Source organism: Mercenaria mercenaria, chromosome 6, assembly GCF_021730395.1.
Source record: "Mercenaria mercenaria strain notata chromosome 6, MADL_Memer_1, whole genome shotgun sequence".
NCBI classification, from domain to species: Eukaryota; Metazoa; Mollusca; class Bivalvia; order Venerida; family Veneridae; genus Mercenaria; species Mercenaria mercenaria.
Genome location: NC_069366.1, coordinates 91,143,527 through 91,158,754, shown reverse-complemented (window position 1 = coordinate 91,158,754; position 15,228 = coordinate 91,143,527). Strand labels below are relative to the sequence as shown.

Here is a 15,228-nt window from a genome sequence, read left to right as displayed (position 1 = left end):
TGTCAATGACACTTAAAAATCGAAAGAAAATATCTCTTTACAACGGCGGATATTTCTTCCCAGTACGTAAAACTCGAGGTAAATGACTTCCCCAGAAGAAGAAATTTGTACAACAATCACATCTTAATCTTTAAAAAACAAACGCAGTTTGATCTTTAAAGTAACAACATCAAAATCTTCAAAACAACAACTTCTGTTCAACAATTTATTCAATTTTCCAAGCAACAACCTCTGTTCAACAATTCCCTCAATCTTCAAAGCAACAACTTCTGTTCAACAATTCCCTCAAACTTCAAAGCAGCAAATTCTATTCTACAATTTCCTTAGTCTTCAAAGAATCAACTTCTGTTCAACAATCACCTCAATCTTCAAAGTAACAACTTCTGCTCAACAATTAACACGACCTTAAAAGTAACAAAATATGTACAACAATGACCTCAATCTTCAAATCAGCAACTTCTGAATTACAATTTCCTCAATCTTCAAAGCAAAAATTTCTACTCAGAGTCTTCTGTACAACAATTCCCTCAATCTTCAAAGTTACATCATCTGTACAACAATCTTCAAAGCAGCAACTTCTGTTCAACAATCACCTCAATCTTCAAAGTAGCAACTTCTGCTCAACTATTACCTGAATGATCAAAGCAAACTCTTCTGTACAACAATCACAATTTAATCATTACAGAAATGTTCGCTCTGCAGAGGATGCAATTTTTGATTTATTTTTAACTGTACTAATTCTGCAGTTTTGAGTAATGATACAATGGAAATCTAGTCCAGGGAAGGAATTAAGCTAGTTATTATGTGATGTAGCCGGTCTTTGATTCTGAAATAATCGCTGTCTTAACATAATCATGCGAAACACCGTGGCTGTCTTTGGAATACGGTCAGTGATTCGGTCGAAAATGTGCTTCAGTGGTGCAGTCGAAAGAAGTCCGTAATTAACAGAACCTAATTTTCTCTCTTTTTGCACAAAGTCGTGTGGAACGAGTGCTTTAATTTATCACACTTTTTTACTGCTAGAATACATTCTGCATGAAGTAGGACGGTTTTCGCGTTAAAAACCCCAAATGGCAAGTTTGGCAAATCGAAACCGTAAGTAGATCTAGGTGTTTATTGTGCGAACAAGAGCAAATGTGCGCCATTGTTTGGGGGGAAGCAGACCACAACTGACTGGTATTTCACAAGGAACTGTTCAACCCACTATTTTCTTTTCATTTTTCGTTAATTTGTCATAGAACTTTCGGGATACGTAAGGACGACCTGAAGTTGTCGGTTTTTATATAAAACAAAGAAGGATTTGTCCATTAACCTCTTATATGGACAGATGCTTTTATCATTGGCTGTTATTAAAAACAGGACTGGCGCACCTGTGATATATTACAGACTCCGGTATATACCTGATTAACTAATTTTTTAACGAAAAAATGTCTTAAATGTATATATTTTGTAATCATGGTGATACTAACCATAACCTTTAGTCAGTATATTATGCATATTATACACTAAATGCGTGCGTGCGTGCAAAAAAATGAGTAATTTTGCCGTGCACTCTAATTGATAATAATTTCGGGCATGCGCAGAATGGCTGCTCCGGCTCTGCAATGAGAAATATTCTTTATCATTTCGTTGATGTAGACAGAACTCATTTCTTTGCTACATACAGTCAAACCTGTGTTAAAGACCACCTCTTAACAGACACCACCTGGCTCTAAAGACCACATGTTTGTTTCCAATTATTACATCTACAGTGTATTTTAACCTGTGAATAAAGACCACCTCCCAATAAAGACCACATTTTGGCTCTGCCAAGGGTGGTCTTTATAGACAGGTTTGACTGTCGTTTGTAATACCAAACTAAAAAGATTCAAGCCACCGATATATATGCCATCTGTCATGCCGTTGCCGGTATCACCTTCACTCATCATGTTAAATTATGTTAAAAGTGAACCATCGGTCGCTTCATAGAACACAGAAAATACTACAGTTTACAAATTAGTATATTCCAGAAACAGTCCGTTGTTACTTAACTGAACTGGCGTCAAAATCGATGTACAAACATGTACAAAATGTCCGCACTTATATCAATATATAGATATCAGATATGTACGTAATAGCCATTTATTATAATAAGTATAATCAAATATTTGCTCAGAATCTCTGACATTTATCGGTACTTAAAATCTAAAAAAATTTTAGAATCATAGTAGCAATATTTGGCAAGCATTATTCCAACATTTTCAATACGTTCTTACTGCAATAGCGGTTTTCTCCTAGTCAAAAATGTCCAAAACATATATTAATTAAAAAGTATTTAAAGCATGTAACATAAATATCCGCATTGAATATGCTATCCCGGAAGTCTCATTTTGGTTTTAAAAAAATCAGTTTTTAATGTTGACAGCTGAAAAAGTAAGTATATTATAGATTAATACGCATCTTTTCACAAACTTTATTGTAGAAAAAGTAATAATAAATTTAAGAAAATGCCAGTTTTTCAAGGAGTAGACTGCAGAAAATATTGATGTTGACTAGGAAAATTGAGGTATATAACTTCAAGAGGGACATCAAACCTCTGTGACACGTCACAACCGTCCTGCGACACGCCACAACCGTGATGTGACACGCCGCGACCGTGCTGTGACACGCTACAACCGTGCAGGGAACAGTGCATACAAAACTGTTAAACTAATGGGCATAGGGAGTTAACTCTAGTAGAAAGCCTTGTTAAGACATGGATTTACACGAAATCTTATTTCTAGTTTTGACTTTTTATTTTTGTTTAAAAGCATCTTATGCATTTATTACATATGGTGAAGTTTTAGCGTAAAATATGCTGGAATGAAAAGCACCAATGGCAGAGAGCTTTTAAATGGATTTTGGTAAACACTAAAAAAAAAACAAAAAAAAAAAAAAAAAACCAACAATAAAACATGAGATAAAAAAGTGGGTTTTCATATGTTATTAAAATATTTTTTCACTGGAAAAATAGTCAAAAATATAACATAACCACTCGTTAAAATATTGCATCTGGTGTTTCACTCGGTTAAAGATATTTTTAATAGAACGTTGTTCAGAACTATTGATTTTTATGATGTCTGTCAGGTCTTCTTAAATTAATCCCTGTCTTGAAAGAATATCCAAAATCAGTTAAAAATAAGACAGTTGCTAGTCTTTAGGAATAGGCAAAATAGTGTGTCTTCGTGCAAATCCGTGATTTAATTTAAATTCACATTCTTCTTTCATTTTTGTTAAAACCATAAAATGCTGCATACATTTGATGTTATAGATTTCCAAAACCATACGTTTTCCGTAGGAAGGAAATGCCTGGTAAAAAGTAGCCAGCAGAGTGTTTACACCTTCATCATTGAGGCCAATGTAAATCATATGAATAGGAACAGTGCTGTTACATTTAGCTTCGTCGTAGATATAGTGTCACATGGTTATACTAACGATATATTTGAACAGCACGAATATGTAGCAGTAGAATAGTAACAGCAATGGCAGTATTACTGCTAGAACTGGCATTATAGCGGGAAGTACAGCAGTAACATCTATTACTGTTGGAAGTTATAGTAATGCTGTTCCTGTTGTACCCCTTACTTCTTATTAGTTATATTAAAGTGAAAATTTCGAAATGAGCCCTGTATAATTACTATACTTTATCATTCTATGGAATTCATTTGTCCACCTCAAACCGTTGAAAACGTTTTTGTAAGATATCTTTTTAGAATGTGAAAATGAAATTCGTTGGAATGTAAATCAGTATGGAAGAAGACCTGCATGTTGAATACATTCCATTTGAATTTAATCAGGATATAGAAGAAGGTTTAAACAAGGTAGCACGCATTGGTGGTGCTCGTGTGCAAGAGCCAGTAAATGACCTCAGAAAGAAGATACGTCATAGAAACAAAGTAATAAGAACTGCAGATAGTTCCCCCGGAGGCTGGACCACAGTAAAAGAATAGGAAACTCCCTCAGTCTGTGGAAGTGATAGTTAGGATGAAAAAAAGGCTTAAGCAAGCCGAAACATGTGCTATCAAGAAACTCAAAACTAACAATATAAAGTCTTTTATTCCTGGCAAAAGTTCTTTTTTTTTCATTCAACGTCCGGCACCTGGATTTAAAAACAATGGGATACAAGGTCCCCAATGTTCAGCTTCTGCTTCAACACCTGTCTTCACAGGAGAACAGCCCTGTCGTAGAAGATGTGCATATCGTTGGGCAAGACAAACCGGTACCAATGATACCTGCTTCGCATGTGGACGGAAGGGACACTTTCGGAAAGATTGCAACCTCGCCACCGGTCGTGTTCCGCCCCTGCCAAACAGTCCAGAGTCAGCTTTTACAAGAGGATCATCTTTCAGCTCATACAAGATCAGTGGAGACTTTATCAGCAAAAAAAGTATCTATTTCTTACTGATGACTATGATTACTTTTTTAGATGTTTGGACAAAGAAATTCATTTTAATCTAGTAATGATAACGTCAAATGCAGATTACGTAAACATGTAGAATATTTGGAAAAAATAGGCGCAAATCCTGAGATTATAGATGTTCTTAAGAATGGTTATAAAATTCCTTTTTAGGTACGCCAGAATATTATATTTCCCAAAATTACAAATCTGCATTTAATTTAGAAAATATAGATTTTGATCAAGAATCCATTTCAGATATGTTAAAATGCAAATACATTGTCGAAACGCCTTACATTACCTAGCTTGTTGCAACTCGCTGAGTGTTTCGATAAACAAACTGGGTAAATGAGATTTATTTTGGAAGTGCATAAAGTTAACAAGTTTATTTGCGAACAAAATAAGATTTGAGGAAAATAGCTATCGAATATTTTGAAAAGGATTCATTTTTTTCGTTTCAGATTTACGAAAGGCTATTATCATCTGGATATATTTGCAGCCCACCAGACGTATCTTGAATTTAGTTTCAAGGGAAAACATTATTGTTACACTGTGGTACCTTATAGGCAGTGTTGCGCCCCTTTCATGTTCAGAAAACATTGAGAGAAATGACAAATATTGGCGTTTCAATGGCATCAAAATAGTTGTGTCTACATGATGGATGGGGATCAAATAAGTATTACATTATTTCTTAAAAAGACCATATTTTGTCAGAAATATGTAATACAAGCGGGTTTTAAATATCATAAATGATAAAAATCCATTTGCATTCCCGTGGAAGAGCTCGAGTGGATTTGGTTGATTTGGAACATATGTGGTTTCAGTATTGCCATTCCAAAACGTAGGGTTGATGAATTTCTGGATTACTTGACCTTGCTTTAAGACAATGACCCTTGGATCTCGGCTAGGCAATTAGCAGTATGTACGGGAAAATTAGTATCTATGTTACCTTTCTAGGAAACGTTGTACGTCTCCTGACGCGTTTTCTTCATATGGAAATTGCAAATAGAAAATCTCGGGACAAGTTGTACTGCCTTAGTGCTGATAACATGTGTTGGTCTAAACTACAATTTTGGAAGACATATTTACATTCCTTGAATATTAGAAAACTATCGTCTTATTCCCTAGTTTTTACACTGGTTTTCTCCGATGCTAGTAGGTTGGGCTACGGAGCTTATTGCTGAAACACAGTGAAACATTTTTCATGACAATTGGTCGGTAGAAGATTGTTTGAAAAGTTCTACTATTAGAGAGGTTAAAGCCGTAAATCACACTTTAAAAGCCTTTGGTATCGTTCGTACTTATAAACCTGTAAGATGGCTTTCGGATTCTCTCATGTGTTCATATTGTTAAAGTAGGCAGTATGAAACCTGAATTACACCACGAAGCTTTAGAAATTTTTAAACGTGTATATGTTTGATCTAAATATACAGTGAATTCCTAGGAACTAAAATCAAATTGCAGATGATATCAGTAAAATAGTAGACACTGATGGCTGGGAAGTATCCTCAGACTTCTTCTCTTTCATTTATTCTTTGTGGGGACCACATGCTATTGATAAATTTCCTAGTTTTTTTAATAGGAAGTTGAAACGATTTAATTTTACGTACATGATATACCAACCCACCCACCCTTCGTGCTATTGCCTAACAGTTGTATACATATTTAACTGTACTTTTTCTTTTACCGACTGGCGATTTTTTGTTTCCTGTTTAATGTTTTAAAATAGAGAAAGAAATGTGCTTTGAATAGTCCGGACAGTTTAATTAATTGGAATAACATTAATTCCAATTATGTTTTTTCCAGTGTATGACGTTAGTAACTGTGAATGTCCCAAATTAAAAGGTGCTAATTTCTTTGTGGAACTATCTTGTGTGATAGAGTTCTTATTGAAATGACGTACATGTATTATGAAATGTTTATGAAATACAGAGTAGTCCGTCATACCACTCCTATATTGTGTTCAGTTATTTTTTTCTAGTAGAATCTGGTAATTAAGATGTTAAATAATTTATGTTTGGCTGAACGCAATGAAAGAAAACATACATGTAACAGAGACTATTTGCATACCGCAGACAAGAACACTTTGAATATGAAAGTCATAGAACCAAGTAACTTCTAACCGGAAAACCAAATGCTTGATCGGCGGACAAAAGCATAAAACATAAAAAGATAAATACCGGCTCAACGAAGGGAGCACTATGAGAATAAAATACTTCTAGCATTTACTGTTCATCAGAATGTCCTATTTTTATCATGAATCTTTTAGAAATTTTACTATGCCGGGAGAACTGATACTTCTTGAATATAAAAGACAGGAACCAGTTTAGAAAAAGAAAACAAACAGATTGGATTCATGCATTCTGATACATTTATATCCCTAGGTCGTACATATTAAATTAAACAACAAATTATGGTGTCAAAGAAAGGCACTTTATTCAAGAAGTTAATTAGAATCAAAATGTTTAAAACACTAAATCACATGCAACAGACATAGAAACATTCAAATGATGCTCTCAGATCCAATAAATGTACTAAAGCGGCGTATTCACAATTCTTCAAAGGTAATCGAACAGGCTTATAACAGCATAATTTATCATAAAGAATCAACGATAACACATTTTATCATATCTAGTAAAACTATTACGATAAGTTCAAAACATGCAGGCACGAATGAGTATGGGCAGCCAACGCCAGCAAGAAACAACATTTGGAAACAATCTAAATCATGTACAATACTTTTTAGAAAGAAAGCTGTTTAATAGGTAGCGCAAAGTGCAAAAGAATATCAGATTGTACCAAACCTATCAAAAGAATAACGGCACATCATTTTGTATTATAAATACAGCAGTTTATAAGATCAAGGAAATTATTGAGGATTACCAGTAACAACAGCTTCTGAAAGCATTAATACTTATCACAGCATATCTACATGAATGGCAGTTTATGACATCTAAAATAAATATTAAAATTTAGCTAATTATTTAGACATATCAAAACATTTCACAGGTAATAAAATGATGTTAACTGTAATAGAAGGTTTAAGGACACCTCAACAAATATGACAGAAAATTGTGAGAACACACAAAACTATAAACATTTTAAAATATATCAAAGGTAACTGAATGTTTTTGAGATCTCACAGATCTATTAAGACGAAAACTATCACAGGTAAATACATTCGTGGGAAATCACACAAGAATTAAGACGTATCAAAATATACCGAAGGTAAATAAAGTACTTGAGATCTTAAAAAGTGTCAGGACGGATCGAAATATATCACAGGTAAGAAATATTTATGACTAGGTAGTATAAAATTCATACTAGTAATACTTAAGAACACAAATAACAACAACTTTTGAGATTTAGGAATGATAATTAGACGTCCCACAACAATATAACTTTTAATCTAAAAAAGCATGAAATATTGAGATATTGTCAACTTTCAGAGCAATTACACATTACATAACATCTAACTATTTACTCCCACATTCTGGCTATACATATCGATAACAAACATATCAAACATCTCTAACTAAATCAGTGCATGTCATACTAATCATTTTATACTGATTCAGTGCAAAAAAATCTAAATCGCTGATACAAATTTCATACTAAATCACTGCTCAACATTTTATACTATACTTAATCACTGCCAAATATTTCATACTGTTAAACATTTCTTATTGAATCACTGCTAAACATTTCATACTTCTAAACATTTTTATTGAATCATTGCTAAACATTTCATACTGCTAAACATTTCTTATTGAATCACTGCTAAACATTTCATAATGAACCACTGCTACACATTTCATAATGAATCATTGCTAAACAGTTCATACAGAATCATTGCTAATTTAAAACATGTCATAATGAACCATTGCTAAACATTTCATACTAAACCATTGCTAAACATTTCATGATGAACTATTGCTAAACAGTTCATAATGAATCATTGCTAAGCATTTCATAATGAACCATTTCTAAGCATTTCATAATGAACCATTTCTAAGCATTTCATAATAAACCATTGCGGAACATTTCATAATGAACCATTGCTGAACATTTCATAATGAACCATTGCTAAACATTTCAATATGAACTATTGCTAAACAGTTCATAATGAACTATTGCTAAACAGTTCATAATGAATCATTGCTAAGCATTTCATAATGAACCATTTCTAAGCATTTCATAATAAACCATTGCTGAACATTTCATAATAAACCATTGCTGAACATTTCAGCTTATGAACCATTGCTAAGCATTTTATAATGAACCAGCGCTAATCAGTTCATAATGAACTATTGCAACAAATTTCATAATGAATTACTGCTAAACATTTCATTCAATTTCTAGGGCATGATTCAAAATCGGACTACTTAGCGGTGTAATCCCCCATAAAGACGTTCACCAAAATAATAATGTAAAATAAATATCTATCAAAGCTTACATCAATTGCAAAATCCAAAATGTTTTCATAAAATTACAGTTAACGTAATATCAAAATAAACTTGTGTATGATTACGGATTAACATATGAAGTTTTAAATTTCAAAGCTTATTGAAACAGCTGAACTTTACTTATGACTGAATGAAATGCTGAATACGTTTAATTGTCTGTTTATGCTATAGAATCTGAACTTTTGATTTTGTTTCTTCTTCTACCTGTTTTATTCCTTTCCCTAGGTGAAGCGAACAGTAAGTACCGGGTTTGTCTAGTGCTTCACCACTGACCATAGATATCAGGTGAACGTTCTCTGGGTCGTTTTGGTCGTCAGCACATACTATTGATCCACTATCTCCATGTGTGCAAAAAGGTTGTTTCTCCTGGCGGGGCATTTCTCTGTCTTCGATGATAATAAAATCATCCATACTGCTATCCCTAACTCCTTCAACTTGCGGCATTGTAATGGTTCCGAATCCCATTGGTGTTTTAGACCCACATATATGGACAGGAAGCCCTTTCAGTTCTTCCAGGCTATATTCACTTAATCTTCCTTTCGCTGCCTTTTCCTCTGACGTTTTGTACTTGGTATCAAATTCACTCTCGTCGCTTTCAAAAGAAGCCGCTGCTATATCCAGGACAGTTTTTCTATATTCCCTGATTGATTTGTCAATCATTATTGAAGCTTCGGTTGCATTTTCGCCGTTTAAAACTTTTAGTGTAGAGGCAGGATTATCGTCAACATCTGCAACAACATGTCTTGATACTAAGCATATCGTTCTATTACCTGCGCTTGAAGATGCTCGACCAAACCCACCTAACGTACCGCATTTAACTGTTTTATCAAACGTTGCCTCTACTTTTGATCCTACATTACAAGACGAAAGTTCCTTGACACTGGACGAAAAAATAGCAAATGTAGAAGAGATGTTGTGCTTTTTCAGAATCCTCTTTATATCTGGTTTCAACTTTTCGTGATCGCAATTATCATCAACAAAGACAAGAACGGAACGAAAGCGGTACCCAAAGCTTCTAATAGAAGAACTCAGCTGTCTAAGCTCCTCTTTCAGCTAAAAAGTAACAACAATTCTAAGTAAAATATTTGGAGGAGGTTTGAATTTTTTTAAGTAATATCAAAGTATTTTTCATCGAGTGAGCGCTATCAACCGAAACGTACAAAATTTATTTGTAAGAGTGTTAGATTGTCTGTGAATGTAGATCATAACTGATTTTATAAATTGAGGGGTAAACTTGAAAATACCCGAAGTTTTAATCAGTTATTTCAATGAAAGCAGTGACAATCTTTGCATTAAAATTAATAAGTATCAACGTATATTAAACACGTAAATGTCTTACGAAGAAGCTCTCACGAAAGTGTTTTTGCCTACCTCATCATTAATGGTTCCGTCAAGTTGCTTGTCAAACTGTGGTTGTTCGTCTTTGGGAACACGACTTCGAGTGAACATGCCCTTTATTTCATCATAAAGACGCTCTATTTTTTCAATTTGTTCTGATTATATAAAAGTATTCATAAAACGATCAGATTTAAAGAATAAACTTTACTATGGTAGAAATTACTAAACATATGAACTGCTTCGAACTGAAAAACATTACTCAGATACTTCTATAATTGCATTGATTTTTATTTTTGTTAGTATGAATTATTTCTAGCACTATGCATAGCAAATTAAACAGATGATGTACTATAATACATTTATATATTTTTGATAAAGTCTTTGTATTATTAAATAAGATAATTTTCTTAAAAGCATCCTCCAAAAATGTACCTACAGTTTGAAGAAAAAGTGTCTGTTGAATGACACGGATTATGCTAAAAAGATTGGCAGATTATTATTATTATTATGATGATTATTATTATCATTATTATATTCAACATTTTAATCAGACTCTCTTATAAGCGCTAAAATTACCAGGTAAATGTTTCTGAAGCACTTTTCCCCCTCCGTTCATACTATGAGAAACATTTTCTTTCTCGGACGATCTTTTTATGATTGTATATGGCTGCTTTATAACAGTATGCTTTTCCTTTGGTATAGGTGAAATTTCATCCGTTGTTAATCGCCCTTGCTGAAGATCAAGCTCACTCATTTCCGCAATAAAATCTATAATAAAAAATCAGTAGCATACTTGGCAACGTTTCAACGTGTCAATATATTAGTGATGTTCAAAGTATAGAAGACTACATTAGTTTCTTTTCTTCTTTGTAAATTTTGGATATAGTTTACATGTATTATCTGCAAAAAGACGTTCCATAACATTTACATAATTATGCCATAATATTTAAACTAATCTTAATGTTGCATGTATTGATCTAGTGGACATAATTTTTCATGTGAAATATTTGTAATCATGAAATGTTCAAGGAATTACATACCATCTAAACAACGGTCTTGAGCTGACATTGCTCGCTTGATAGATGTTGCTCTTATTGATACATCAGCTAAAATAGAAATACCATGAAACAGTAGATATGCCGACCTTTGGCGCCATCACCATAATTGTTCCAAAAAATAAACCAGTCAATATCTAAACAAATTGTGAAATTGAAAGCCAATACCACTTACTCTGGTAGCGTCCCTTTACATGGAATGTTTCATGAAGATTCTCATGCATTTAAAAGTCTCATCGAACATATTTCTAACCAGCGGAAACATACACGTGTTACACCCAAGGTATCTAGATTGAACAATAACAACGATGTCTACCTATAGAGCTACGGTACAGGCTAAATTGATAAATTTAGTATCTTTTGTTTTGTTTATTACGTGTACAAAAAAGTGCACATACCTCGTGGTGAGATATTTCCAGCCGACTTGGATCTCTTCTGAGATGAATCTAAAACAACAAGATAATAGATTGGCAGAATGTTATTTATCTCGTTGCGAAATTTACGTTTTTATCCCTCATTGTATTTGTTTATTCTTGTTAGATTTAACGTCACATCAGCACAATAATAGGTTACATGGTGACTTTACAGTTTTTCTTGGTACCCCTCCGGGCAACTTGGTAGAACCTCTCACCTGAACAGCGAGCCAGCTAGATCGCTTTCTGATATAAAGAGGAGTTTGGTTTTAAATTCACAGAAAGTGATTCGAATGCAATGAATGTCTCTGCATGTGATATACAGTATTGCTGTTTGTTACAGCAGTATGTACTTACATCAGTAACTAATCTGGTGCAAAGAAGAGACGAAAATAAAAAAAAGTTTGGTGTGAATTTGATTACAAGAAAGTGGAATATGTGTACGTATTGGTTTATTTTAAGCAATTACATGACTTGTTTACTTTTACCCACATGACCAAATATGAATGCATTAATGACTTTGTCTTATATGTCAATATGAAAATAAAGCACAGAAAGTAACCCTTGCATTTTATGTTAATCACGCTGTGAAAATGTATACATTTATGTACATGTGAGTATGAGCAGGGTTGTCATTGTTATCTACAGGTTGGTGCAACCCGCCCGCGTAGCTCAATAGGGAGAACACCGATCTTCGAATCGCAGGCTTCAGAGTCCGATCCTCGGGCGGGCCGTATGTTCTCTGTGACGGTTTGATGAAAGACATAGTGTCTGAAATCATTCGTCCTCCACCTCTGATTCATGTGGGGAAGTTGGCAGTTACTATCGGAGAACAGGTTTGTACTGGTATACAATCCAGGAACACTGGTTAACTGCCCGCCGTAACTTAACTGAAATACGGTTGGAAAACGGCGTTAAACCAAAAACAAACAAAACAGTGGAAACAGTCTTAAAACATTTTTATTTAGCGCTTTTTACTTTTTGAAATAACCTTTAAAGTTTTTATTTTAATTTTGTTGCTATTTACTACTTGACCCGTGGCAGAAAATTATCCAGTTATGACACAGTTACCTTGAAATCAAATCGACTATGTATCGTATTGCCAAAAAGTTAATAGGACTATCAGGGTTACAAATGAACGTGGCAATTATGGCAAAAAAATAATTATATTCCATTTGAGAAGAGAAAAATGAGAACATGCAATTTTTGAAACTCAAGTCCTTCAAGTTAAAATAAAACTTGGTAACTTAGTGGAGTTTACTTCTAATTATCAACTTTTCGTTCATATAGTTTTGATAGCTGCGTGGGTATCAGTAATTCAAAAAAGTTTTCTTACATTTGTTGAGAATCTGAGATTTTTGGTCTCCAACGTTGGAAACTTTACTCTTTACCTGCCTGGTGTCAACTTTTGGTATACTATTTAAGATTCTTAAAAGGTGTTCACACATAATTTTCATTTCAAATGCTTTGAATATATTTTGTTCCATCAAGTTGCTAACTTGATCGCTGATATCGTCCTTCAAAGACATATGCAGGTTTTGGGAAACTTTCTGACATTCCAGCGCCTTGTCTCTGTCCTTTATGTCTTCGGCTACTACAATTGTTTGTACATTATCTCGTTGTGGAACATCATCCATATTGACGCTTCCCGTGATTATCAGTATCAAATACTTTTCCTTTAGATATGCTTTTGAGTAGTCAATGTCTTTTTCGCAGTTGATTGTCTCAATGAAATGCCATCCTTCGTTTCTTTTGAGTACATCTTTTATTTCTAAAATGCTGCCTTTGCCTGAAGTATTTAGATTTGGTAAACATATATGGAATTCAGGATTGTCGTTATCTATTCTGCGTGACGTGCCAGTTGATACAGAATTAAATTCCCCAGGTAGCTCTTCCTCTGTGAGATATTTATATCGATCAGATAGTTGCTTTAAATGCTTATGAGCATACTGACACCGCGGGTAACTGGAAAATGACACTTTATAGACAGCAAACTGCATTCTGACCAAACGTGTATTTGATCACGCGTTCGTTGATATAATGCCTTTGCTTTATGAAACACGCTGAAAAGCAAACGTAGTAAGTACTTCTTAAGGCATTACATAATACCAATACAATTTTTGTATACGTCAAAACACTGAAATTCTTTGCGTCAGTTATAGTGTACTTCATACACAGCTACTTTTATTGACAAACTATCAGGAAAGCCATGTGCACAAATATTTATGTTTCAAGAAAATCATACTTGATTTTGAAAACAATCAATTAATATTTTAAGTTACCAATCAACAGGTATATTCATATCGTCACCGATCTGCTCAGTGGATCAATTGATAGAGTTTGACAAGTAACTGAATTAAAATAATTTATAAACATGATATGTAAACTACATGTTTTTAATCATATTGCAGTAACAATAGAAGTCAACGCAAAATAGTTTCAGCGAAAAGAAAATAAATGCTAAAACTTAATTTAAATAATTTCTTGATCCTGGTCGTCCAGTTACAAGAAATATAATTCCCTGTGGCGCTAAGTAATAGAAAGAGTATTGAAACTCGAGGGTAAACGATTTGTACGAGGGGGCGTAGCCCCCGAATATAAATCGTTTACCCGAGAGTTTTAATGTTCTTTCTGTTTTGTATCATAGCCATCCATATATGGTAGTTCAGTAGGCGTTCCACATTGCCATATACAGCAGTTCAGTGAGTACTTAAAATCCTCGATTTACAATTGTGTAAAGCTCAGGTAAAATAAACCAATGCGAGCGCAGAAAATCAATAAATGCACTTTGCTGTCTGCTGTTAGAGACGCGCACATACACGCTGGCATACTTTCCTATCCAACAGTGCGGTAACTAGCGTGCGGGTATTTAATACCTGCACACTTTTAGTTACCGCACCCTGCGCTCAGTGTATACGATTTACATGCACTAAATTTGTTAAGAAAAAACACCGAGCTATGATACAAATAAACATTATAATTACAGCTATCTAAATTCCAAGTTACACCTAAGACGTGAAGGAGGTTGTTTTGAAATATTGATTTAAAATTCAGTATTATAGATGTCTCCATGTTTGCTTAAACCAAAAAAAAGATAATTTAAAAATATATTTCATAGTAAAAATATATCAGTGAAGAGCTTCAAAACTTCAAGAGCAAACAAATATTTGCCACTCCCACTGCTGAACGTAAGTAAAGATTATTATATCTCAGTACATGTTGAAGTGCAAACGTCTGAAACGACAGTTGCTATGATTGTTAGATATATTGATCAATTATGAAAGGCGTTTTACTTTGAATATAATAAAATGTAGGACAATTTTCTTTTCTTATGAAAATGAATAGAAAATACAGGTATAAAAGTAAATCAATTTATTCTTTGAGGAGCCACTTTAAAGTTGCATCATAGAAAACCAAATTGTAATTATGGGTCTATATAACATATCTTTTGACGGCCAGTCCGAAAACTGTGTTTTGGGAAAAGTACCTTATATTGTTTGTTATTTTGTACCGAACTAAGATAGCGTATTATCATATTTAAA

At 33.7% G+C, this 15,228-nt stretch overlaps 1 protein-coding gene and 1 long non-coding RNA gene across 2 annotated transcripts; both read right to left on the bottom strand.

The window, feature by feature from the left end:
* Nucleotides 1-6,897: 6,897 nt before the first annotated feature.
* On the bottom strand, nucleotides 6,898-10,368 carry LOC128557922 (uncharacterized). Its single transcript, XM_053546584.1, has 2 exons — nucleotides 10,252-10,368; nucleotides 6,898-9,933 (listed from the first exon to the last, which is right to left on the bottom strand). The coding sequence occupies exons 1-2, from the start codon at nucleotides 10,327-10,329 to the stop codon at nucleotides 9,046-9,048; spliced, it is 966 nt and encodes a 321-aa protein (XP_053402559.1). The 5' UTR covers nucleotides 10,330-10,368; the 3' UTR covers nucleotides 6,898-9,045.
* A 439-nt stretch (nucleotides 10,369-10,807) lies between these two features.
* LOC128558164 (uncharacterized) lies at nucleotides 10,808-12,204 on the bottom strand. Its single transcript, XR_008371553.1, has 3 exons — nucleotides 11,672-12,204; nucleotides 11,259-11,324; nucleotides 10,808-10,986 (listed from the first exon to the last, which is right to left on the bottom strand). It is a non-coding gene; the product is annotated as an uncharacterized LOC128558164 (long non-coding RNA).
* Between the last annotated feature and the right edge of the window lie 3,024 nt (nucleotides 12,205-15,228).